A 27,926-nucleotide genomic window follows, 5' to 3' on the forward strand; every position below is an offset into this window, starting at 1 on the left:
AAAATGAGTCTTCTGGATCCCGATAACAGATTGATATATTGTATAAGAAAGAAAGTAAATAGAGGTTTAAACTATACTGTGAATGAAAAACTAAATAAACCAAAAGGAAGAAAGACAGGGAGGCACCAGAACAGGAAACCAAGAAAAGAAAAGACCTCAAGATGCCCAATGCATTTTAAGTCAGAAGAGCTTTACCTTAGAACAACTAAAGCAGTTTCTTCTGAGGAACTGTTTAAAACTGTTTAAAAGAAACTTGTTCAGTTACCATTAGGAAAATACTCTTGAACTGAAATCCACTGAACTCAGATTGATTATAGCACACCCTTGAAGTCAAATCTACCGGTATTCTTCATATGCTTAGAAGTGTAAGTGGCATATGAAAGGGCACAGAAGTCAGTTATTGCAGTTTGTAGAATACATGCAATGGCAATGTATTAACCAGCAAGCATCTCCTATGAATTGTGCCAGATGGCAAATAGTAAAAGCATATTTTTTTTACTATTTAGTAACTACATTTTAGTTGATGCACAGCAGAAGTTATTCCATGGGATTCATAGTCTGTTACAAGTTTTTGATCTTGTTTATAGCAGTTGAACACCAATGCTGTTCTACACATGCTGTTCTGTCTTGGGAACAAAACTGATGCCTAGTGTTTTAAACAGAGTATTCACTAATGGGTTTAGATCAGATCTCTTGCCTTCTGTAAGTGTCTAATGTTCAAGAGCAAGAGGCTATCACCAGCTGTTTCTGTTTTCAGCATGATAAAGGTTTCTGTTCTCCTGTATTAGAAACTTATTGATGTACTACTCTTTGGGAATCCTACATTGTATTTGTAAAGAGTCAAGCTACACATTTATACTGGATTTTTGCAATTGATTTTTCTTTTTTAACTGAAATGTAGTTCTTTTTTAACTGAAATGTAAGTTCATTTTGTATAGAGTAGCATGTGTGTTCTTTCAAAGGGGTGTTTAAATCTTCCCTTTGTAATTTTCTCACAATACCCACTCCTAAACCCATCACTGCTGTTTATCCAATAGGAGTTGGGGCCCTGCAGCTTCATTTCATTTTTAAAAACATTTAATAAATCAGACATGGATTTCCCATTTAACAGGTGGTTTGACCCCAAGACAAGTAGTAAATTGAACCTTTCTTCAAATTCTTAAGCAATCCCTCCTAGAGGTTCTATGGCTTACTATATCACAAGATTAGAATTCTCTGTTCATACTACCTATGTTGAACCAAAACAAATCTTATCTCAGAAGGAACCAAATTTTAAAAATCTGCCACAGTATAGTAAGATTTATTAGTGATTCACTGGCAATTGTGCCTATTCCTTTTCTCAATGAACAGAATTTGGAAGCTAATAATTCATAAACCGACTCAGGTCAGTTTGTTTACATACAATATTGAACAGACATGCTAGTAAGGGCTAAATCAGCAGTTGTCTACAGTATAGAACTGGATTAAACAAAGCAGGGTAGAGACTCTTCATCTGAAAGAGGTACATCTTAAGCTAAGCATTTCTAAATATTATTGTTCTTGAAAGACTCCTTATTGTGAAAATATTATTGCTATTTGTATTTACTGCTTAAATGTATACGTTTGCATGTATTTAAAGTGATAACTACTCCTAAAGATAAGACACAACACATCACTGAGACTTCAAATAAATACCATCAAAACCAAGAAGCAATCATTGGCATCATTCTTTTATTCCAGAAATGTGTGTTTATTCTGAAGACATGTACTGTATAAGCACACAATATTTTAGAGACTGAAACATGGAACACCAGTTTCTTATTTCTACTAGAAGACTACACATAACAGTATATATAGTCTGACTTGGACCACAGCTTTGTAACCATCTGTAAATCCACTCCTAAGCACTAGGGAAGCCTCTGGAATAGTATTGCATCTGGACAGCAACAGGGAACTAACAAAAATTGAGGGGAAGCAGAAGTGCTGTCCGCCATGTTGCAACTTGAGATCCCAATCTCTATCTAATGTTAATTCTACAGCAATCAATAGATATCAATCATTCATGTTTATATTACTAATGCTCAAAGCAGTGATGGCCAACCTTTGGGGCACGTGTGTCTAAAAGTCCAGTTCACAGTATAAGAGAGTGCTACTCTATTACACACTAATGAATAGATGCAGTCCTCCTGGACTCCAATATAATTTTGATTCTAAACTACAGAGAAACTGTTGCAAAGAGGACGCTGGCTGGAATGCATATGGCATAATCACACTTGCAATCTTTCTGCTCCTGTCCAGGTGTGCAGATGTCTGCTACTTGAGCCACAGGTTGGCCACTTGAGCAATAAAGGATACAACTTTAAACAATTCATTTATAAATAGAAAAGTGATCAATGTGTATACGTATTAACTGCAAGGCCTCCACCTTAACTTTTGCTGTGCAGTCAACAACTACTTACCATACTTCTCAATACTTACACATTTTAGATATGTATATGGATTGAAAGAAGGCTTCCATCTTTCTATGTTTTAAATTATAGTTTCAAAACCTAGAATGAAGACACCCCAAGCTGTCTTTTAAAATTTTATTATTTCTAAGCTGACTTAACTGCTATGAAAAATTAATCTGAGCAAATTTTTTAAAAATATTTTAAGTGGCCAATACTGGGTTTCTAAGGTATCCAAACAGGAGGAGGGAAAACACCTGAATTTGCAATAGGGATTTGTCAGATTGGGGATTTGCCAGTATACAAACTGCTTCCTCAAAACACAAACACTAAGCAAGATAAACACCACGGCTTGTGTGTAAAACAACTACAGTTACAGTCTGAATCAAAATTTTCTGTTTAAGATAAACAAAACCTGCTATGTAACCACGATAAGGATACATGTAACTCATAGCTAACTATCTCCATTATCAATTTCTGCTAGTATTCCGGCAGATAGGACAATTCCAGGCTACTCATTGGTAGCATACACATTTGAAAATAAGTATTTTTACTATAAAGAGTAAAAGCAACTGAGTTAGCCCAATATGCTAACCAATATGTCACAAAATAGATTTTTACTATACCTTCTTTAGGGTGTGGGACAACCATAACATTAATTAAGGTCAAATCTCTGAGTGTCAGACCAAAAAGTCCCAAGAAAAAAGGAGGATTGGTGGAACAACAACAAAATAAAAACCCCCAAACATGGAATGTAACACAGAAGGTTAATGTGAATTTCAGATACGTAACACATGAAAAATATACAAGCTAACTTAAAGCTCCCTAGTTCACAATAAATTTACAATGTGTCACTTTAAACTGAATCTCAAAGCAGGATTGCTTGTCTACAAAGAGACTTCAAGTGCGTAGTACACTAATGTAAAACATTGCTTTGCACTGTGCACAAGTTGCAAAATGAGCTGTATGACTAGAAGTAACGAGAATTAAAATCCAGGAGTTATTTCTAAGTAAACATGGTAAGAAGCAAGCTACAAAACATAATTTGGAACTCTTGCACAGCTAAGCTATTCAAGCTCCATTTTCATAGTTTTTAAACCAATGATTATTAGATTTAAACAAGATCTATGTCATACAACTTTGTAAAAACCTTATTTCTTGGCAACAGAATTCAAGGTTTCTTTATATGCCTTCACATTATAAAAGGATTTGATTCTACAAGCTGAAACATGAGCTTAACTTTCCTACTGAAATGAAAATAAGTTTTGATCAAACCACCAATATTTGTAAGCACACTCTTTTTCAGCATCAAGATATAAAGACATTAAAAGCTGTTGAGCCTAAATGAAAGCTGGACTAACTACTCATAGCTAAACAGGCTTTTTCAAAGTCTAAGTAAACACCACTGATGAAACCCTGGCAAAGCTCCTAACTGACTTCAGTGGGGTGGAATTTCACTCCAGGTCCCTTGGTAAGCAGATCTCAAGATTACCTAAGCACTCATTCTGAAGTTAAACAAGATTAAGATCCCTTATTATTTACAATATTCTACAAGTCTGTCCAGTACCACATAAGAGACTTTCAATGTTTTATTGTTTTGCCTATTGCCCTCAATCCACTATGAGTAACAGAAAGATGCTAGAAAACTGCTTAAAAGTGATGAAATGATCAAACAAGGAAATTGCACACAGGCTGAGCTGTTCAAGATGAACATAACTAATCACACACCAGGTTACTGGACCAGACCTTGATTTTAATTCTAAGTCCATCTACTTGAAATTTTGACTGAAATCACCAAGGCTTGTATCCAATTAAATACATTTGGAATCAAGTTTATTGGGGTGGAGGGAGTTAAAGAAAGAAAGAAAGAAAGAAAGAAAGAAAGAAAGAAAGAAAGATGAAAATCTCAAATAAACTATTGACAATAAAATCAGCTGTAAATTCCACATAATTACACATTATAAGTTAATAACTAGTTATTTCACATAAATATAGCATTATCAGTGTGCTGCTTAAAACGGAATCAGTCTTAACATTTGCATATTATTTCAAAAATTATTTTGCAAATGGTAACTCAGTGTAGGTGATGAACTATGTTACACCATTCTCAGACACACCACAGATTGGAATGCTGTGACATGTCACTAACACAGCTAGCTACATCCTGAAATTAACATTTTAAACAGCATTTTTTTTCTTGCGGGTGATCTAACCATTTAATGACTTTGAACCTTCCCAACTTTGGGGGGGGGGGCTTGCTATTTATGCATATAATGCACTGAAGGAAATCATGACAACAATAACAGATGTAAACACAGAGCAGTCTTATTTCAAACCACGTGTTACCTGATTTCCTATATTCCTAGATTTGTAAGGTCTTCTGAAAACTATCACAACCCATTAAGCTACAAAATTAAATAAAGTATTCTCTCAAAATCATCACAATGAACAGACCAAGTTGACAAATGTAATGCTTAAGAGAATTTTCCTCACAAATGAATATTCAGATTCACAGTGACAAATCATCAGGTGTGGATTAGAGGAGAAAGTATCATTTCAAATTTTAAAATTAAAAGTTACCTGCTCCCATCACTCATTATAAAACTGATTTTTCTTTTACATTACAGTATATTAAGTACATGAAGCACAACCATGGTTAAAAACAATGTATTTGTGCCTTCCTAACAGATTCCTTTCAGTTTCAACAAAATAACTCAACAAGGCAAAGCAGACTATTTGCTTTGCTTTTCTGTATCGTTGCCAACAGTATGAATGGAAGTCACGGTTGACAGAGGTCAAACAAGTCATTTAACTGTATTGACAATACAGCATTATACACAGAAACATAACTAAGCAATGGTAAAAAGTATTGAAGTGCCTAAAAAGAGCTAACTTAAAATAAGTGTTGCTGGGGCTTTTTTTATTTAGAAAATTGGTTAACAAGCAGTATTATTTAAATACCTCCGAAAGCAATTGTTTCAAAAAGGGTGTTCCATTAATATTTCCTAATCGATATCATTTCAAAGCAGCACATTTCTAAACCATACCACACTTTCTGAATTATTATTATTATTTTTAAACCCCGGAGTGACATTTTAGCCACAAGGCTTTTGTATCACGAGGCATTCTTGTTCAGAGCACGGAATGGAGGTCTGTAGTGCTTCGTTTTCCCCTTGGAAGACACGGAGCCTCCTGTAGCATCGGGGGAAATACAAATCGATAAGATGACAGATGTGCGTGGCTTGAAAGGAGGTTCTCGCCCCGATCAACGTTGCGGGCAAAAGGGGTTATTTGGTCGAGGGCTGTGCAGCCTTTACGACTTAAGCCTCGAACCAACACGAGTTACATCCAAATAAATACACCGCCCGGTGGTGGAGGGGGTGGGGGCTGGGGTATATATATAAATCATCACGGCTCCAAAAAGCGCTAGGAAACCGGGCGAGCGACCACGCGCGATGCCCACGCCAGCCGGGCAGAAAAGAAACCGGGTTCAGGTGCGACTGCTGCTCCTTTGCTGCAGACACCCTTCAAGCCTCCTTGCCCGGGTGCCGCGGCCAGAAAGAGCCTTAAGGCGTGGTGCCGTCCCTCCCTTTCCTCCGGAGCGCCTGGCGGAGAGGCCGGAACCCGCCTCTCTCACGCCCCCCTGACTGACACACCGGGAACGGGGAAAGCGGGGGGGGGGGAGAAAGAGAGAGAAGAAAAGAAAAGGAGGTCACAGTGGCGCCGGAGCGCGTGTCCCTTCCACCCGTCCACTTCGCACGCACCGCCCGGTCGTCCCTCCCTCTCCGCTCCGCACTTACACACGGGGCAGCTGCAGCGGCGGCGCCCCCCGGCGCTGGAACACCCCGTCCACGAAGACGCCGTTCTTGCCGAGGCAGCGCAAATAGAAATCGCCCCCGCCGCCAGACGGTACAGGGGCGGCAGGGGTGGCGGCGGCGGCGGCAGCACCATCGGGCTGGGGCCCGGTCCCATCGGCGGCGGCGGCGGCGGCGGGGCCGGCAGCGCTGTTGGCGGCGGCCTGGGCGGGCGGGGCCGTGAAAATCTCGAGGTGCCTCCTGGAGATGAAGCTGGAGTGGCCCATGCTCACGTCCACCGAGCCTTGCGAGGAGTTGCGGCCGATGGTCACCGAGCGCTTCTTCATGAGGTATTCGAACTCGCGGCCCTCCAGCCGGGCCACGGCCGCCGCCGCCGCTGCCGTCCCCGCCGCCATCTTGGCCGAGACAGCGCGCGGGACCGAAGGGGGGCCCCCCTCCGTCAAGTCCCCCCCCCACCCTGCGCGCGCGCGTGCGCGCCCCCCGCCTCCCCCACACGCCGCCCGCCGGGCCGGCCCCAGACACCGACAGACACAAGCAGCGGAGTGCTACCGTGCAACGCACACTTTCACGCAGCCCCCCGCGTCCGCCCGACGGGCGGCCGGCTCGGCCAATGGGAGTGCTGCACGCCCATGGAGCTATTCCGCACATGCCAATCGCAACCGGCGCCGGGACCAAGCGCAAGGCAGCAAAGTAGATTGTGCCTCAGAACAGACAAGACAGCCAGGCAGGCGGCAGAAAAACGCGGAATGGATTATATATGGATATATGCACACTGTAAATGTTTTAATTGCTTTGAGCGGGCGGTGGGGAATCAGATGCCTGTTACTCCCTGCTCCGGGAACTGCTGTCCAGAAAGAGTGAATAGTATCTTACGCTTGTAAACAGATATATAAATTCTAGAGGCAACTCATATCATCTTCAGCACTGTACATACATAAGCATGCAAATCTGAAATAAGCAAAGGAGGCAACTTTCACTGTTTTCTTACTCAAGGGGGAAAGTCCCATTCATATATATTTATATTTTTGTAGCATTCAACTTCATATACACTACCCTGACAAATGGGATGCCTACACACAGTGTCATCTCCCCACCACCCACTGATTATTATTATTGTGGGAAAGATAAGGGCAGCATTTTGTGTGTCACCCTCAGCTCCATTACCATTCTGATAGTTCTCACTGGAGGCAAATAACCAAACAGATTACAGTATTTGTGTCTCATTCTACACCGACTACTTACAACATATTACCGTTCTTTTTCAACCTACTAGAGATCAATTCTATTTCAGGCTAGCTGTAGTGGAACGCATGATTGTCATGCAAAAAGGTCTGAAGTTCAAGCTAATGTGACCCTAGAATGCGCCAGAGATCAGGCACCTATCCCAGGTCACTCACTGCCTGCTGTAGCCGGAGGAGAAACTTACAAGAGAGAGAGAGAGAGGTTTTGATAAGGGTCTTAATAATGGCAGATGCATGTAGGTGGTGATTGTCCTTGAGCTTTGCTGATCCACTCCTAACCTTTTGAATGTTAAAATTTAAGACTAGCACCTTGGTGATGAGTTGTGTTCCTTATATACCTAACCGCCACTTTAGTCTCAAACTTGTAATGTTCTACATACCATTAATACCGAAGTTTTAAATAATTTTCTCACTGATTCGAACACTTTCTCTCTGCAGGTTGCCCAAGTGTAGCACATTTTCTGTCAATATTTTATTCAGCAAATAAAAATGCCTTTTGAACTAAATTTGCTTCTAAAATTTTTATATTTTGTAATGGGTTGTTTTAAAGGTTGTTTTAATGATTTTTAGCTTAACGCTTAGTTTTTTATATGAACCCTAAACCAAAATACTGAGGGTTGTTGGGGTTTTTTTTTTTTTGCAAAAATAAAAGAATCTATCTTCAAGAACATAGCTGTGCATTTTAATAGCTCTCCAACCTGACTGGATCTACAGAATGCATTAGTGGAACATTGGTAACACAATCCTAGCAATGCAATCATACACATGTTTACTCAGAAGTTAGTCTCAATGGGACATTCCCAGGCAAGCAAGTTTAATATTGCGACCTATTTCTACATAGGATTTGGATACATTATACCCTGTTGAATTCCATAGGTCCTAGGCAGGAGATCTCATTCTGAGTATTTCCAGGGCAGCAGTGTGATGTTGCAACCCTAGGCACACTTCCTTAGAATTGAAATCAATTTAACTTACTGAATTCAGATTGCCTTTACTTGCAAGGCCAATTAAAAGGAATAGAGTTGAACCTTCCCTTAATATTAAAAACAATTCAATTAAAAACAATTCAAAGTCATATTACTGAATTCCCAACACCTATCTCCTTTAGTATAATGGAAAGTATGTTTAATTGTGGGTTTAGCTCAAACTAAAAAGAAAATTATACAACTCTTGTGTATTCTAATACAGTCATACCTCGGGTTACAGACGCTTCAGGTTACGTTTTTTCGGGTTACGGACCCGAAGTGCCAAATAGCAACCCACACGTGCGCAGACGTGCCACTGCGGGTTGCGAACGTGCATCCCACACAGATCACGTTCGCAACCAGAGTGTCCACTGTATACAGTACAAGCAAACATTTCTACTTCCCTGACCAAATAATTTTCCATCCCCAGGCACACTGTTCTGGGGGTTCTCCTGATCCTCTGCAGCTGATTTGGGGTGGAGCACATCAGGAAATAAAAATAAAATAAAAAGCCCCTTTGCATTAGCAGAACTCCTTGCACTGGCACCCACTAGTGCAACTGTTTTGTTAAATCAGAGTCTAGAGATGCTGTGACTCAGTTCACCTGATTTTAGAATTTCATCAAGGTGTCTGAAGTGTCCCATGATTTCTGCAAACTGAACTGGAGCTCATAAAGTGCTCTCGCTCAATCCCAAAGACCAGTTTGAAATATTCTGAATAATGCTAGTATTCCCAAAAAGCCATTCAGATTTTAAAAGCCTCACAAAACAATCTGCTTTGGCGCTGTCATTGCACAATTATAAGTTAGTTGTATGATCTAAGGATTGCATTTGCAGGATTTAGGTTGCAGTGAGCGCTGGGATATTACATTATATTAGACAAGCTCACACCTAGGGAGAAACCTTCCTGCTCTGTTTTTATGTTCTAAGAAAGGAGGAACCACAGCTTAAAAGTATTTGTATGTGCAAGAGATTAGTCTCAAATATGTTTTAAAATGGGGCTTTTTATCAAACATGGGCCATGTTTGCCAATAATGGGATTCAAAGGGCTTTATCCTGATTTGTTTCCACAAAGTTTGCATGGAGGCTAGACTGTGTCTGGTCTTTATTGGACATTCCTTTTAATTTGTTTGCAAGGCAGATATATAACGCAGCAATCATCCTGATTTGCTTGTGAGGTACTTATTCATCTTCTCTGTAATCATTCATTCATCCATCCCACACTTTATGGTGCTTTCCCACTCACTTTCCTAACTGCAAAAAAGCCTCTCTCTGTATTTTTTTTAAGTTTATTTGTTGCAGTAGGGTGACAAAGCACATTGGATTAAATTGCACAAACCTAATTTTCTGATGTAGGCTTATATCCTTCCCACAAAATAGTGACAGTCTGGAGATACCAAAATATTATGGGGGACAGGAGCAGGAAAATAGAGCATATGAGACTTTATACTAAGTCAAACTACTTCTCTATCTAGTGCAATAAGGACTGGCAGCAGTCCTTCAGAGTCTTGGGCAAAGGCATTCCAGTCACCTTCACTACATGATCCTTTAACTGGAAATGCCCGTGATGCAGCACAGGATTTTCTGCATGCAAAAGCGTGCCCTCTGCCACAGAGTTGTGATCCTTGACCAACCCAGACTGTAATCATTTGGTATGTCTCTATATAAACTGTAGAATCTCTTATTGATTCACATAATGTACAACCAGTTTATTAATAAAATACATTACAGATTGTTATACGTATGTTCTCTGTCACATCCTTCGTTTCACAGTTATCTTTGTTGGGCAAATTCCAGTCCAGTAGTCTGAAAAAATCCTTGCCTGTTATTTTGTCCAACACAAATGTCTGCAGTTGGTTTACAAACCATGCTACCCACAATGCTCTGGGCGTCAAGCTGCTTATGGAGGTTGTAACACGCCGTGCAATAATCTCCGATTAACTAAATTATATAGTCTTGGCGCCCTGAATAATATACACAAGTCAGCTATTTTGCTTTCAGGAAGCCCCCTCCTTTGCTTCCTGTTCAATCTGCACTTTACACAGCCCCCTTCTGGGAGGAATTAACAAACCTCGATGCTGCAGCAAGACATGTGCTTTTGAGATGACATCATCCTCAGTGTCTGGGCAGTGACCTAGGCAGAGTGTGTTTGTAAATACAGAAAAGGGCCTTGGGGGTGGGGCAGGCAGAACAATTGGTACTGGAACATAGGGCTGTTAAATCAATGAAATGCCATTTCAGGGACTAGATTAGGCCATTTTGAGTTGACAAATGTTTCAAAGGCAAGACTTTGCATGATACAACTGAGCCAAGGGCAGGTTAAGGAACAGCCTCGACTTGAAATCCAGGCAATTTAAAATAATTGTTGAAGTCGTTTCATGTGCCGCCCCTATTATTAATATGGAAATTGCTGTATGTGCTCTACTAAGCAAAAGTTTCTTTAAAAAATTAAATACAACCGTGTCTCATTTTTTGCTTCTAATACATATGTGAAGAATAACGATTGATACACATCATCACAGTGACCTCAGGAATATCCTTATTTGTTCTGAAATAAACACAACCACCAGCACAATATGAAAACCCAGTTTACATAGCAGTTGTATTCAGTGAATGCTGTTTAAATGGTTAATGGGAATCACTGCTTTTTTCCGTTTTGCATAAGTAGCAGACAAGTCTGGGAGCACAGAAGTGGAAGAGAAACTGCAGCATTTTCTGAGATTTGATCATTGTGACTTTTCTGCTCTCTATATTAGCAGGAGTCATCTCCATCCCAATCTGCCTTTGACCTGAATAGGAGTGGCTTGTAATTTCCTTTAATCAGATCTGGGCTCCTGTGAATGTATAGAATAATAGTGTACTGCAATGTCAAAACTGAAATGTAATGGTGGCAGGCATTATTTGTTTAACCTTTTAACAGTTCACCACTCTGCTCTACAATTACATTAATTTAAATAAAATGCTATATTGTTTGCCTAGTTTTTAAAATGTCAGAAATTGAATAACTGCATGCTCTTGTTTCAGGGGCCGGATCTTTTAAGAGTTATCACCAGTCTTGAGGTTGCCTAGCTTTCTGCCAGTGTTGAAGTGGCACTGCTGGGGAAATACATCACCAGAGAAGGTAGACCCCAACTCTCAGGCAGAAGTGCCTGCCAGAGGGCAGAAATTGCTTTTTTAAATTGTGCTAGTTTAGAGTTCAGAAAGCACAAATATAATATTCAGTAGGAGATACCTTTGATGATTAAAGCAGATCCTTGAACAGTAGGTGAAAGAATAACTACATCTAGCAAGTATTTCAAGTGAACTTTTCGCTATGTACATTTTGTGAATTAAGCAGAGCTCCAAGTTTATACAGGCATATACAAAATGATCACATGCACATTCTATCTTCGTACGGATTGGTGAAGGCCTGCAGCTCTGGCAGAGGGCATGCTTTGTATGCAGAAAATCTTGGGCTGCATCATTGGCATCTCCAGTTAAAAGGATCATGTAGTGTAGGAGGAGATTACACTATCAAAGTGTGGCAAACAGACTTAAAGTGATGTGTAGATTGTTTAATTAGCCAAAGACCTGGGAGAGTAAAGGTAAAGGGACCCCTGACCATTAGATCCAGTTGTGGCCGACTCTGGGGTTGCGGCGCTCATTTCGCTTTATTGGCCGAGGGAGCCGGTGTACAGCTTCCGGGTCATGTGGCCAGCATGACTAAGCCGCTTCTGGCGAACCAGAGCAGCACACGGAAACGCCATTTACCTTCCCACCGGAGCGGTACCTATTTATCTACTTGCACTTTGACGTGCTTTCAAGCTGCTAAGTTGGCAGGAGCAGGGACCAAGCAACGGGAGCTCACCCCGTCGCAGGGATTCGAACCGCCGACCTTCTGATTGGCAAATCCTATGCTCTGTGGTTTAACCCACAGCGCCACAAGGAAGGTTTTTGCCTGATGCCTAAAGATATGTAACAAAAGTGCCGGGGAAGCCTACATGGGACAGCATTCCATAAGTGTGGAGCCACTGCTGAAAAGGCCTGTTCTTGTGTTGCCCTCCTCCAGATTTCTCACAGAGGAGGCACACAAAGAAGGGGTCTGGAAGCTAATTATTAGTCAGTGCAGTTGGGCCAGGATTAGTGTAATATGCCCAAACTGTCATGCCCAGTGATCAATCTGGCCACTGAATTCTGCACCAGCTGAAGTTTCTGAACCACCTTCAGAGGCAGCCCTACACATAATATGTTGCAGTAATCTAACCTAGAGGTTACCAGAGCATAGACGACAGAAGTTAGACTATCCATGTCCTTATTGAGGCACAGTAAGGCCACCGGCCAAAGCTGATGGAAGGCAGTCCACACAACCGAGGCCACCTGTGTCTCATGGATCCAGGAGTAACCCCAAGCTACATACCCGCTCCTTCAAAGGGAGTGTAACACCGTCAAGTGCAGACAAACTCCTACCTTCAGTCCTATCTGGATTGAGCTTCAGTTTGGTGGCTTTCATCTAGTCCGTTAGTGAGGCAAGACAACATTCCAGCACATCCGCTGCCATACCTGCAGATGCAAAGGAAAAGTAGAGCTGTATGTCATCAGCATATTGCTGACAAGGTACTCCAGAACTCCAGATGACCCCACTCATTGGATAATATGGGAAAGGATAAGTTACTATCAAAGACTGCAGGGCTCAGCTGGGGCCCCCTGTTACTGCCCAACAAACTTCCTGTGCTTGGGTCAGGTTAGGTGATCAAATGTACAGTACTGGAATTACTGTGGTTCAATGGAAGACCACAGGTTCTGCGTACAAAAGCCTAGGTTTAATCCCCAGCATCTTGTGGTAGAACTGGGAAAGGCTTCTGTCTGACACTCTGAAAAACTGCTGCGTAGTAGACAGTTTTGAGCGAGATGGATCTGTGGTCTGACTAGGTATAGGAGATAGCTTCCTATGTTCCAATCCCACCACATTTCCTACTCTTGAGGTTTGCCATACATCCTTCTTCTGAGCAATTTATTGTTGAGACAGACTACAGGCTGCTGCTTTGCATTTACCAGACTGCTCCTCTGTCTTCATTGACACTTGTCCCTCGTTGTTGTTGTTGTTATGCCACTCATCTGACTGGATTGCCCCAGCCACTTTGGATGGCTCTCAACCAAAAACAGTAAAAAGACAATAAAACATCAAACACTAAAAACGTCCCTGAACAGGGCTGCCTTCATATGTCTTTTAATAGATAGCTTCTTGGTCTGTTATCTGACTTGCCCACTCAAGTTAGAGCATGCCCTCTGTCTTAGAAATGAAGGCTCTAGTCATGGTTCCTTGCTTGTTCACCTGAGTGCCTTCCTTTCTCAAGCCACCTGAAGTCTTACCAAGCCCTCGATTACTCATACTCAGTGCCTGACAATGATTCAAAAAGAGCTACCACAGCTTCAGGCTTGAATTAACCTACTATTGTACCCACCAGCTGTGAGGATGGCTACCTGTGGCTTTTGAATTGGAAACACTACATTCTATAGCCACAGGCATTACCAAATGTAACTAAATTTTTGCCTCACTCCTGCCTGAAACTCCGGAGAATCACTGCCTGTCAATGTCAACAATACTGTGCTAGATGGACCAATTGCCTTACTTGGCTTACCACAGCTATTTCAAGTGTCCCATCTCAAGAGCACAGAGTCCATCACAGCAGAGTTAGGCACTAGATAATGTGTTTTAAATTTACAGTATCATTACAATCCACTCTACCACTATGATCTACCAGCCGATGGATCACGTAGCTTGCTAAATATGTAGTACCTGTGAGCATATTGGATTAGAAAGGGGTACATTGCTCCCATGTTATACTGGTGCTTCACATGGGATCTCTTTATATCATCAGTAACCTTGAGATGGCAAGGGAGCTTTCCCTGATCACAGTGTCCTTGACTCTCTTATCAGTGGATTTGCCCCAGAATTGTATGAAAAGAATTAAGGCATTAATTAATTAAGAAAACTAACATAAATAGGAGCAATTGGCCATGAAAATCAGTCTCAACTCTTCAGATACTATCAAACCCTGAGGTGACATTGTAGGATTAGGATATGAAAACTGAAAACAAAACAGCCGCACAGTATTTCCGTTTCAGGACAGGATATGTAAGTGTAAAGCCCTTTGGGCAGCCACTTGGTGGCAGCATAACTGTGTTTACACCTGCAAAGAGCTGTTGTTGCTGCACCAGCACTTGCACCTCCTCTCCAAGTCAGCATCCAATGGCTGTTTATCAGCTTTTTGATCATGTAGCAGAAAATATAGGACTGGGCTGTAACTTAAACAGAATGGACAGATGCTGAAAACCTTATCAGTCTTCTTCCCTTGGTTCTGTGCTTACTAATATTGCAGCAAATGAGACAATACTACGGCTATGCTTTCTCCCTTAGTGGTTTTCATATTTTTGAATGCCTTTTTTTTCTAGATCAAAACATTACTTTAAAAAGCAATAAAGAAGATGTAGTCAGTCTGTATGGTATCAGTAAGTTGATTACCGGGGCAAAGTTTTCAAGTTTATATAGGGTTGCAGGGGCAATATGTTCAGCCCCTTGATTTCATTAAGTTGTCCATATAATGTACACTACAGATAAGGAAGAAATAGCACTGTGGAATTTCAAGAGCCTCGTTAATGAACTTATGTGTGTGTGTAGTATGAGGCTTTGTCCCTAATGCCAATTCCTCTCTCTAATTAGGCTAACAGGTAGCTGTGCTCTCCTTCTGTCCTAATTCCAAATGCTCTGGAAAGGTGAGACAGAAGATACATGTGTTGCAGACTCAACCAGCCCACTCCTATGCATGTTTACTCAGAAATAATTCCCACCGAGTTCACCAGGACTTAGTCTTAAGCAAATGTGCACCTAATACATAAATTGACTTTCTGAAAATCCTGAGAGAGAAGTCTGTATTTGCGGGATGCGTATGTACCAATTATATTGAGAAATGTAGTATAGAGCAAAATTTAAACCACTGGATAGATATATCTAAAAATATAGGTTGCGAGGCTTTGCATCAGTCTGCACTGCAGAAGATGTTGGAAAGGTACATGACGTGAATCGCTTTTTTCAGGTTATTTCCAGTGTGATAGGCTTTTTTAAAAGTGCCACAAAGACCCTTTGTGTGCCTTAGGAGCTATTTAAATAGAGATGACAGAGGGTGACGTTTGAGGGGGAAATGGCATATTAAAAAGTTATATATCTGGAGCTTGATAGCATTAACAATATTGTTTTTAAATCTTCATAATAATGCATTATTTTTGAAACCAATGAAAATGTGTTAGGTGCTATATGTAAATAAAATACCCATGGTCCCTGCCACATGCTCCTGATCTAAAATTAAATAATTCAAATCTATATATAAATGTTATTGTTTAAAATGTTAACACAAGAAAATATTACGGGAAGGGTCAATTTCAGCTCAGAGTATTACTACTTGGTAAAGTATTTTTGAAATCTGAATGTAAACTCTTACCAGTCAGGACTATCACACCCTACAGTGCAATCTTATACATATCTACTCATATATAAATCTAACTTAGTTTCAATGGAGTTTACCGCCAAATAAGTAGGTATAGAATTGCAGTCTTAGCCAATTAACTATATGGCTTTTAATGAAGAAGTAATTAGATGGTTATGTTTACCAAACATTTACACATGACATCTAATTAAAAAGTAATACTGCATTTTTAAGGATTCTAAAAGATAATGACTATGCATTAGAAAATTTAAAGAAAATCTAATGACAAGTATTTTATGGAAGAATGCCTTTTTTTGACTATTTAATGAAATATAGAACAGTCGTACCTTGTTTTTCGAACAGCTTAGTTCTTGAACATTTTGGCTCCTAAACCCCACAGACTGTTCTGGTTTGTGAATTGTTTTTGGAAGCGGAACGTCTGACGGGGCTTCCATGGCTTCCGATTGGCTGCAGGAGCTTCCTGGAAGTCAAATGGACTTCCAGAACAGATTCTGTATGAATTCCAAGGTACGGCTGTATGATGAACTCACGAGCAGGATTTGAGCTATGAGCAACAGAAGTGATTAGATTAGAATATTGTGGTTATGATTTAATAGATAGAAGACGTGGGGGAGCAGAAGGGGAGAAACAACAACTTCATGGAAAATGGGGTGGGAAGTCGATAAAAATAAGAAAAACGAAGAAATTGTGTTTTGATTGTATATGTTAAAAATGTTGAAACTTAATGAAACATAATGGAAAGAATAGAAAACTTAAATTTAAAGATATTTTAAAAACATTACCTTACATTGTTTAGAGAAACTTTATTTATTTGATTAAATGCACAACATATTGAATGTACATCTTTTCCACCCGACAAGCCGTTAACTGCAGTTTATGTTCTAGAAAGGTTCAAGCTCCAGTGATTAAAGATTGCTTCTCTTTCTGCAACAATTTCTTATAAAGAGCTTTCATGGAGCTGTAACATTTTATATGACACGTGGAGGGAAAGGCTAATGATTATTGTTTGCTGGGTTGGATATAAGTTATATAACAACCGCAGACCGCACCACTTGCACTATGCAAGTCAAAATTATTGGATTAGTGCACATGAGAGCTGTCCTCAAGAAGCTCATTTGATCCATTTGGTCAGCAGACAAAGATGTTTAATGAGGTGTAGGGAAGTATACTTATCAGATAATTACTGACAGACTCTAGCTTTGACAAGATGCCAAGATCTGTACAATACACCCAGGCAGCAGCTTTAGATCACCCACCATCCTTTCTTAGAAAAATTGTGTCCTGGTGTTTGTCCACCAGCAATTTTTAAATTATGATATCTATGATAGTCATTGTATGTAAAATGTAGGGATCCCTTTGCCTATGCTAGCAGGCAGTCTGCATCTAGAGGTTCTGAGTTCAGATCACTGGATGTTGGAAGGAGATGAGGAAAAGAACATGAATGTTTCCTAATGATGAAGGCAATGTGCCTTATTATCGAAAAGGAAACACAGACCCTGGTAAGAGCGCTGATACCCCTGGAATCTTGCACTGTGTGTAACATTATGTTCATACTGGAAGAGCTTCAGAAGGAATATGCAATGCGAGACCAGAGGAGTGGACAATGTAAAAAGAAACATTAATTTTAATAACCATTACTAAAAGAACATCACCAAAAAAAGAGCAGGTTGTAGACTATTACATCATTGTCAGTTGAACAATAATAAGGTTATGCTTCAAAATGCATGCAATAGCAGTGTTTTTGAAGTGGAGGTTTCAGGCAGGAAGGAGGGTGAGGCTGAGTGAGTGCTCAGGTAATTGCAGTTAAGGGAGAATACAGTGGTACCTCAGGTTACATACGCTTCAGGTTACATACGCTTCAGGTTACAGACTCCGCTAACCCAGAAATAGTACCTCGGGTTAAGAACTTTGCTTCAGGATGAGAACAGAAATTGTGCTCTGGCGGCGCGGCAGCAGCAGGAGGCCCCCATTAGCTAAAGTGGTGCTTCAGGTTAAGAACAGTTTCAGGTTAAGAACAGACCGCCAGAACGAATTAAGTACTTAACCCAAGGTACCACTGTATAGAGAAAGAAAGCGTGGGGCAAGGTAAAAGCAGAAATTTTGAGTGCTGAGAACACATAATAAATCAGGGTAGATGAAACTCAATGATTAAAATGTTGATTTAAATCAGACTTGTTTAAAAATATCATGCTATAAATTTGAGCGCAAGCAAATTTTAAAACTAAAATTTAATTGCTCTCTTACCAGATTTATTAGCTTCACTCCAGGTAATGTTGAGCTGCAACCCTATACACACACTTACCTAGGGATACACAGTTGAATTCAGTGGTACTTATAGTATTTCTGAGTAGACATGCATGTGGTCTAAATCACATGAAAAGCAAAAGGGTTGTGATTTTCTTTCCATTGCTTTCAAAGGTCCTTAGTCATGACTGGCTATAGCTGGAGCAGAGTCTGTTTTTCTGTGTACATGAAGAAAGAGTTTGCTCCGTTCTCAGATTATGAATGTTTAACTGCTGCCTACCACCCACCCACACATTTGGCCATTTCCTTTCACCTTGTGAAGATAAACTGATTTTCTCCAGTAATTACCCACTTCCTTTTCTGGATGGTTCTGGGTCCTAATTTACCTCAACAGAATGCTATGCAATAAATGATTTTTTTAAAGTGTACCCGCTTTATTTGAATCTCTTTGAATCTTTATTAATATTTAAATGCATATGGTTATATATATCAGTAGTGTACAACTTCTTTGCCCCAAATGACCTCGCACAGCAGTGCAGAGGCACATCTCAGTGGTGGACAGCCCCCGCCCCCTTCCCACCTTGTGCATCATATTCACCACCAGAACTGCACTATCCCCAGCCTGCCAAACAGCTGCTCAGCAGGCTGGGGAAAATATTATATATATGGAAGCCCAATCATGGCACAGAGATAGCAACACTCAGCAGTAAAGGCTGCTTGGTCACCTATGCAAAACACACTTGAAGGCCCCCAAGGGCTGCATGTGGCCCCCAAGTGGTGAGTTGAGCACATGAGGTCTAAAGACTTATTTCATTGTCACAAAATGGGCAGATTAAAGCTGTTTTAGGTTTATTACAAATTATATAAATACTATAAAATACAATAAACTATTTATAGATACTGTACAGCTCCGGCCACTGTGGCCCTAACAGTTACTATTTAGTTCGTAACAGTGTGGAATGGGGATGTCAGTGGTATAAAGACAGCAGAGAGTCAGGCCAGTCAGTGACCTGTGGCTACAATTAACAGACTCCCTTACTGACTTATTTTGGCATTTGTCCTTGCACATTACTTTTAACTGAACCAAAGCACTGTACTATAGCCATGGAACTGCCTCTGAAGATGGTTTGGAAACTTCACTGGTGCAGAATTTGGCAGCCAGGTTGCTCACCAGGGCAAGAGGTTTGAGCATATTGCATCAATCCTGGCCCAACTGCACTGGGTGACAATTAGTTTCCAGGCCCAATTCAAAGCGCTGGTTTTGACCTATATTGTGAATCACCTTGTGATCTTTGGCTGAAGGGCAGTACAGAGATATAATAAATAATAATATCTTATTCTGACAAGTATCAGCTCTTCTAAGGTATCAAGCATCTATGAGGTCTTTTTAAGCACAGCAGCCTGGGAAGCAAGGTCACTTACATGATGCGAATATCAGTTTACTTTGCCAGTACCCACTGAGCGTCTTGGGCTTGCTGGTTGGAAGGTCAGCGATTTGAATCCGTATGACAGAGTGAGTTCCCGTTGCTCTGTCCCCGCTTCTGCCAACCTAGCAGTTTGAAAGCACACCAGTGCAAGTAGATAAATAGATATTGCTTTGGCAGGAAAGTAAAAGCGTTTCCATGTGTTACAGTGTTCCATTGCACCAGAAGCGGTTTAATCATGCTGGCCACAAGACCCGGAAAGCTGTCTGTGGACAAACACTGGCTCCCTCGGCTTGAAGCTTTGACTGGACTCAACTGTCCTTTACCTTAACACTTTGCCAGTGTTCTTTTCTTTTAATGACTTGCCAGACTGTCTGAGGGAACTTTATGATGACAATGCAACCCCATATTGTAAGGGCAATTTGGGTCTCTCCCCCACCCCCCTTTTCCTGATGCCGTCTTTCCAGTCCAATTACTGGAGACATTTTCAAGGAGAGAAGTCACAAAAAGTTCAGCGGGTGTAGGATTGTAGCGTCTCAAAGAATTCAGTGGGACTTCTGAGTAAACCTAAATAGTATTGCAGCGTGGGTTTCATGAGGATCATAGACAAAATAGGAGATTGGAATCATGGGCTAGATGTTTGGAAAATGCTGGATGGTGTAATAATGTTGGAGAAATGTACAGAGGGGAGATCTGCTGACTGGAACAAGCCCTGGTAATTTTATTATAGGAATCACAGTCTCTTGGTTGTGCAGGGTTTTCATCTGGCCAGGCTTGCTTTTTGTTCTGTTAATACTAAAGTTGTAATCCTATAATTACATAAGAAGCTGCTGGATCAGGCCAAATGCCCATTTAGTCCAGCATCCTGATTTCACAGTGCCTGTGTGAAGCCCGCAGGCATGCATACTTGGCAGTCAGTTCTGATGATCTTTTATTTTTATTCAATTATTTCTGGATTAAATGAAAGCAAAGTGAAACAAAATAATATATCCAAAATTAAGAGGGCGGCGTTAATGCACAGCTTCAAAGAATGAACGTCTAGTTCCTCTGGTTGTGGAGAGTAAATACGTTTTCATTATCAGTATTGTTGATTGGTGTTTACAAGGGTGGGGTGAGCTGTCCCGCCTTCACTTCGGAACACGGACGTTCGCCTGCGTGGCGAAACATCCACTCGCCCTGGATGCTTGGACGCCTGATGGGGCCGGATCGCTCGCTTTTAGGTTTGCCACCCAGCTAAACCTCACTCATATCAAAGGCTGAAGAACTTGTATGTATGGGTTCTTCTGGCGCCCTTTCGCTTTGATTTCGGGACGCTGAGGGGGTTAGCAATAGGACTCTCCGATAGGGAGCGCGCCTCCTTCCCGCCATGCGGGCTGGACCAAGTCAGAAGTAAGTGTATTCGAGGCTAGCGCTTCTGGACGTCGTGTGACAGGAGCCATGCGGGTTTCCGTCCTTCCTTCCTTTCTTCCTTCCTTCCTTCCCTCCCAGGGCGACTGCCCCAGCCGGTCTCCTCAGGCGTAACTCCAGGCAAGAAGCGCCAATACACCTGCCCACTGCCCTCTCTCCCTCCTCCCCAATGGCCACGGGCTTTTGGACATAACGTGGCCCGCCCCTGGTTCTCTTTTCCGGGGACAGGTGGCCACCAAGAGAGAAGCCACGTTGCCACAGTTCGGAGGGTATTCGCTTTGACCCTGGGCAAGTTGAGTCACCACAGCTGTCCCAGTGCCCCGGCCCGTTAGCTAGTTCAGACACCCCACCCCAGCCTGCCCCGCGCGCGCCTGGCCTCGGCGGCCCCATGACGTCATCCCGTGGGGGGGGGAGAGTTCGTTTTGCCTCTCCCAACATGGCGCCGCTGCCGTCGCGTTGCTAGAGACGCTCTGCGGTCGCGACTCGGAAGGAGGAGAGGAGAGGGGAGGGGGCGCGGCGGGAGCGGCGCAGGCAGCTGGGCTGGCCGGGTAGAGAAAGGGAGGGAGTTGGTGGGACGGAGCAGGGAGTGGTGGCGCGGGGGGTGAAGCTGAAAGAGAGCAGGAGGATTTAAAGGAGCCATGTCCCCGGCGCGGCGGCCTCGGCTGCTGCTGCTGAAGAGGCCGGAGCCGGGTGGAGGGCAGAAGAGGAGGGTGCAGCGGGGCTGCCGAGGGGGAACGAGAAAGCCCTGAGCACCCAGCGCGGGGCGGCGGCAGCACTGGGCGCAAGATGGTGAGTGCGCCCCGGCGAGGCTGGGAAAGGAGGACCTGACCGGAGGGGATGGAGCCAGGAGGGGACGAGGAGGCGGTGCCTAGGAGGAGGGCAAGTGACAGGGAAGGAGGGAGGAGGAGGAGGAGGAGGGAAGGAGCGCCCGTGAATGAGCCTTGCTGTCAGGGAGGTAAGTGACAGGTAGGCCACGAGCCGGGCGGGAGCTCCGCTTCTCTTCCCCCCTGGAGCGGAGCGGAGTGGGGAGGTCAAGTGGTGGGGAGTCCGAATGGGGCAGGTGGAAGGTGGCAGGTGCCGGGTCTCGAGGAGGCTTGGGCGGCGAGGCACACCCGAGGGGCTTGCAGGTGACTGGGTGGAGGCTCCCGGGAAGGCGGACAGGTGCCGGGGAAGGGGGAAGGTGTCCGTCGAAGGACTTCCGAGCGGCAGGCGGGTCACAGGTGTGCGTGGAGTGATGGGCATCCGGACCTGGCATCAGGTGATGAGACTGAGCGGGATGCTCATGAAGGGACACACACCCTCTGCGTGGGCGAGTGGGGTGGTGGTGCTTAGGGTGGGGGCATGAATGACACCCGAGGTTCTTCAGCAAGCCGGTAAGTCAGTGTTCCCTCTGGGAGGAGAGCAAATGAGCCTCGAGGTGGGTGGGACAAGAGAGGACACCTGCCTTTTGCTTGACCCAAAGATCCAAGAGTTTGGGGGCTTCATTGTAAAGAAGCCACAGTCTTCTCCTTGGCACAGTTCCTCTGTGTTGTCATGCGCTGTTACATGAAGTTATACTTGTGAGAGAAATGGATGTGCTTGAACTAGTGCAATACACGGAACTGCTGCACCCATTAGGATGAGGGCTCACAGACATAGGTCTACTTTGTGTCAGATTTCTGCCTCTTCTCCCCCTCTTTAAGTTGCTGTACTTAATTACCTGAGAGAGTGAGCCCCATTGCACTCTGTGGGACTTGCAACACAATCCTATACATGTCTACTAAGAAGTAAGTTTCCTATCCATTGATAGTGGCAATTTATTTGGTGCGTGCTCTCACATGGGCAATTTGCCAAAAGTTTGCTGCTGCAGCAAATCAAAGAATCAGTTAGAACAGTGCTTAAGACTATTATCCTAAACCTACTTACTTGGAAGAAAGACCAATAGAAATTATTTTGACTGTGCTGAGTAAGCATTGTTTCTATCAGGTTGTGAAATATGAAGCCTTGGACAATATTGGTGCACTTTAAAATGTTTTGAAGTTAATATGGGGTGAGGCATTTTTTGCTTAAATTATTATATTGCGTTTATCTTTATCATACCTGGATGTCTTCCTGTGTTAAGTTATTATGTCATTTGCAGACCTTAGTTTCTATATTTTCAGCTGGCACTGTCCTTTGGAAAGTAGTGGGATGCTGAAGGTGAAATAGAACAGGTAGTGCCAGAACTGTTTGAGAGTACTTGGATGCATCTTAACCTGTGTACAGTGAGAGTGAAAGGCATGCTTAGTGACGGAGATAGAAGAACTGCAAAATGAATATTTTTTGGGGGAGGTAGTATGTATTGTTGATTTTTGTCACCATTGGTGTTGGGATTTGGAGTGAGACCAAATGTATACGTCTCTTAATTACATGCAGGAAGCAGTAAAATGAGACTTAATAATCTGCAGCAAAGGATTGCTTTACTGAACATGGCCAGAAGAAAGGTTCAGTGCTGCCTGTTGGAATTTGGAAAAGTTATAACATTCAGGATGAACTATTTGAACCTTAAAATATATAGTCCACTGCATTACATGCGTTTGCCTATGTAGTTTTAGATGAGTTTCAGGGGTATGGCCATGTTAATTTGTGGCAGCAAAATCTATGAATAATCTTGTGGCAATTTAAAAGACTAACATCTATTATAGCATAAGCTTTTGTGGACTAGTCCACTTCATCTGACCAGTCTCTGATGAATATTCGTTGCCATTGATTAGTTCAATTAACCAATTAATACTTGTAGCTGTGATAGCTCAGGTCGGTAGAACATGAAACTCTTCATCTCAGCGTCAGAGGTTTGAGTCCCACATTGGACAAAAGATTCCTGCATGGCAGGGGGTTGGACTAGATGACCCTCATGATCCCTTCCAATTCTACAATTCTGTGATTCTATGATACCCATATAATGCTCAGCTAAAAGACACAGTGACCTGGTTTAAGCCAAACCATGACTTAATGTGATCATGTAGGAGTGTCGGCTTCCAGAGAAGATAATGTGACTGCCTTGCTGCTCTTCCAGTCTTCCTGCTGCTATGTTGAGCTAAGCCATGGTTTAGCTTAGTGTGATGTGCAAGTCAGGCCAGTGTATGAGGACTGCTGTAACCCTAAAGGAATGAAAACTCTTAAAAAGAACTAAAACAGGCCTTTACAGGGCATCCTATATGTAAAGGTTTGTCAGTGGTACCTTTTTAATTACTCCCAACAGACTGATAGTGAAGAGTGAGTCCAAGTCTCCCTTACTGCAGGCATGTAACTGTTTGCCTTTCTAGAAGTTACAGATTTAGGTCAAATAAGAGATGAAAAGTCCAGCTAGGGCTTAGAGTTTACTAAAGCTATCAGGTTCCTTTGCTCTGCTCCTAGCTTTCATGTTTCTTATAGAGACTCAGGCAGGAAAACAAGTAAGCTGTAGGGAGTCTTTTAGGAATAATGTGAGATGAGATGAGTGGTAACTGGAGAGAGATCTCTCTTGGTTGGGGAAGGCCCTCCACTTATGGAGTTCTCTGCCAAAGAGGTTTGTCTAATATGGATATTATTATTTCTGTTGGATAGTTTTGGCACTAATTGTTTTTAGTATATGGTTATTTTTATTGTTATAAACTTACTTGTGGGGGGAATAAACTGAAAAGCAGTACTGTATAGAAATATTAAAAGATAAGTACAGTGGTGCCCCGCAAGTCGAAAAACTTGCTAGACGAAAGGGTTTTCCGTTTTTGCGTTGCTTCGCTAGACGAATTTCCCTATGGGCTTGCTTCGCAAGACGAAAACGTCTTACGCTTTTTTAAAAAAGCCGCTTGAAGAGGCGCAGTTGCGACGGACCGTGCTTCGCAAGACGAAAAACATCGCAAGACGAAAAGACTCGCGGAATGAATTCTTTTCATCTTGCGAGGCACCACTGTAAATTGGTGGGGACAGGTAGAAGCAGAGTTTACTATTTGATTGCACACCTTGGAGAGTTGCTCATTGCCTCTCGTGGGTGGTAGATTGCTTGACTGGTGATGGAAAACGGGGCTTCTTTTGCCTGCTAGTGTTCCCTAGGCCTCTAACAGTTGCTTATTGGTTCCTCCATGATGTGTTACTGCAGAAATGTATATAATGGGAAGACCTGCTAAGTAATAGTTGGAGGCTCATATGTATGCATGCATTTGGCACTGTGGAATTAACTTCTTTTAAAAGGCTTGTTTTTATTAAAATTTAGAACTCGGTCTGCTTGCATGTTCAGGCAGTTGTTGATTAGCTATGCCTTGTGTATTTGAAGGCTTGTGATTGCAGCTGAAAGACTGAATGCATGGTTTTTTCATTGTGACCAAGTTATTAAAACGCTTCATAACATTTTACTGTAATGGTAGCTCTGTTAATTGGCTTATGATGAAGATGAAAACCACAGGAGGGGAGGATGCTTTTGTGCTTGAATCCTGCTTGTGAGTTTCCCACGGGCATCCAGTTGGCCACTGTAAGAATAGGATGCTGGACTATGTGGGCCCATTGGTCTGATTCAGCAGACTCTCCTAATGTTTTGAAGATGAATTTCTGAGCTGAAATGCAGCAAGGTATAGAACAATATAGGCAGGTTATTTAGCCTCTTCAGAAAAATAATATATGTGGAAGGGTTTCTGTGAACATGGCCCTATGTGTGGAGCCAGAGAAAGAGAGCCCAAAAAGCACTTCTATGTGTTAATTATCATACTTTCGGAGGGGAGAGACCACTGCTCCTGAAAAGATTCTTTGAAAACTCTTCTTGGATCTGTTAATAGTCTCTCTCTGCTCACCTTGCCTAAGCCACAATGGGAAAATTCAGATTGTAATTTCTCTGGGGTTGAGGCATATCTTCCCAGAGTAATGTCTGTAAAGATACTTGTACATGGATAGTGTTACTTATATAATTTTCTCAAATTCTTCATCAGATTGATTTTTCTCTTTCAAGTTGCATTGCTTCTATATACTGTACCAACAAAGTATCTTATCACTAAATTAAACTGTCTAGAGGTCACTTGTGACAGAAAGTGGTACATAAAGGCATTCAACAAGACATGACAACTGTGGTCTGCTACCCAGGAAGTTTTACACACAAACACACACACACAAAGTTTGGGCACTAGAAACAGAAATATCATTCCTAGGCTGCAATCTTGTGCACTCTAACTTGAGGAAAAATATAACAGGCCTAACTTCAGAGTAAACTTACATGCTACTGCAGTTTAGTTTCATTTAAATGGTTTTGATAATTGTACTGCTCCAGCACGTTTTGGTGGATCCAGACTATAATAATCTTAAAATTGTGAAACCTTTCTGTGGAACTAATCCCATTCTTTTTCATTTTTTGTGTCTGTGTTTTTCTACAGTATCTGTGGCAAATGATGAAGTTTCGGTATTATATTTCTGAACGTAACCCTATAAAAGGCTGCTGTGGCAATTTTGAGTGCCTGAACTGTGCTTTTAATAACTGCCACTTTAGAAAAATTAATTACTCAGTAACTGCCAAAATAATTTCCTCCTTGAGTAATTTGCTCTGCTTTCTCCTGGCAAAGGTGCACAACAGAAGGAATTCTGGCAGTGCATCAGTCCACCTTGGCCAGTATTTTCTGTGCAATGATAGTTATCAGAGGTAGCTTGTTGGTGGCATGGCCTGTTTAGTTCTTCAGCCTCAAAACCAGAAGAAGTACCTAATAGGGCAGGCAGTTTGAGAACCAAATTGCCTCTGATGATTATGATGATGATGCCGGGCAAAGTATTTATGTCTATAGACCTAATGTTATTGCTGCTCTTCTTCTGTAGCATCTTTGTGAACTAATATTGGGTTTACAAGGTCACTCCTGGCACATGCCACCGTGTGACAGATTGGGAAGACATGTTTCAGGGTGATTGTTGTGGCTCGTCTGGTGAACGTGTCATCCAGGAACAGCCTGTATGGAAGAAAGGTGCAACAAGTTTGTCACCTTGAGGAAAAAGACTTGCTAAGCTGTTGTCTCCTGTATTTTATCTTGCACCTCTCATGCACAAGCCACATGTGTTTACTTAGATTGCCATAGCCTCACTTATCACCACTTTTGGGCATCTATCTCCTCCTAGTGGTAACTACATTTGTTGTTCTGTTGCTTGCACTGGTTTGTGCACACTCTTCAGTGCTCACTGCTAAGTTACAGCACTTCTTGAGGTTCCAAATGGACATTCTGCATCTTGGCTCTAGATTCTAGCTAGTACAGTAGAAAGAGAACAAATCTGGGCTCTATTGAAGTAGCCAATAAGATAATAACATGATGCCATGTAAGGGCCTCTTATGTCTGCTCTGCTAAAATATTATTAAATGAAGATAGTTCTCTGACTGATGAATTCATTTTGTTTTGTAATTAGTTAGTTTTTTCTGATTTGGGGTTTAAGCTTTTGAAGCATACTGTGGTCAATTCTTTTCCATTGCTAAATTTCTGGCTTGAATTTTAACCTAAAGTTCTTTCACAGTTTCATTAAGTGTATTTTTTTTTGGGGGGGGGGCGCTCTCTAAGTATTGGGAAGCCTGAGAGAAAAAAAGTCTGTATAGAATTCTTAGCTGCCACTGTATGCACATGTATGTGAAAACCAATGTCTACTTAGAAATACAAATCCCATTTCAAAGGAGCTTGTTCCTAGATAAGTGAGTATAGGCTTTCAGCCTGAGGCCCATTTACCTGTAAGCAAGCCGCGACGGGGTAAGCTCCCGTTGTTCGGTCCCAGCTCCTGCCAACCTAGCAGTTCGAAAGCACGCATTGCAAGTAGATAAATAGGTAGCGCTCTGGTGAGAAGGTAAACGGCGTTTCCGTGAGCTGCTCTGGTTCGCCAGAAGCGGCTTAGTCATGCTGGCCACATGACCCGGAAGCTGTATGCTGGCTCCCTTGGCCAATAAAGCAAGATGAGCGCTGCAACCCCAGAGTTGCCCGC

General features: G+C 42.2%; 2 protein-coding genes and 1 long non-coding RNA gene across 13 annotated transcripts in view; 2 read left to right on the forward strand and 1 right to left on the reverse strand.

Moving 5' to 3' along the window:
• The window catches only part of FOXK2 (forkhead box K2), a 30,356-nt gene extending 23,696 nt beyond the window's left edge, over nt 1–6,660 (reverse strand). Inside the window, exon 1 of one of the 2 annotated variants that reach the window (XM_082213188.1) lies at nt 6,227–6,660. In XM_082213188.1, coding sequence (XP_082069314.1) covers nt 6,227–6,636 — 410 coding nt within the window. In that variant the 5' untranslated portion in view covers nt 6,637–6,660. The remainder of the gene's footprint in view (nt 1–6,226) is intronic. The other variant, XM_082213187.1, reaches the window with a different exon arrangement.
• A 6,820-nt stretch (nt 6,661–13,480) lies between these two features.
• On the forward strand, nt 13,481–18,518 carry LOC309526881. The gene is made up of 2 exons (XR_014217008.1): nt 13,481–14,727; nt 18,266–18,518. It is a non-coding gene; the product is annotated as an uncharacterized lncRNA (long non-coding RNA).
• Nucleotides 18,519–20,842: 2,324 nt separating this feature from the next.
• WIZ (WIZ zinc finger) overlaps nt 20,843–27,926 on the forward strand; it is a 60,120-nt gene continuing 53,036 nt past the window's right edge. For 6 of the 10 annotated variants that reach the window (XM_082213165.1, XM_082213172.1, XM_082213173.1 and 3 more), the window contains exon 1: nt 21,899–21,957. The gene's annotated coding sequence lies outside the window, so the exon portion shown is untranslated. Of the gene's footprint in view, nt 20,985–21,078; nt 21,123–21,590; nt 21,792–21,898; nt 21,958–22,236; nt 22,261–27,926 lie in introns of those variants that run through there. The other 4 variants (XM_082213168.1, XM_082213169.1, XM_082213167.1 and 1 more) reach the window with 4 other exon arrangements.

This window comes from Podarcis vaucheri (genome assembly GCF_965113315.1).
Source record: "Podarcis vaucheri genome assembly, chromosome: 2".
NCBI lineage: Eukaryota > Metazoa > Chordata > Lepidosauria > Squamata > Lacertidae > Podarcis > Podarcis vaucheri.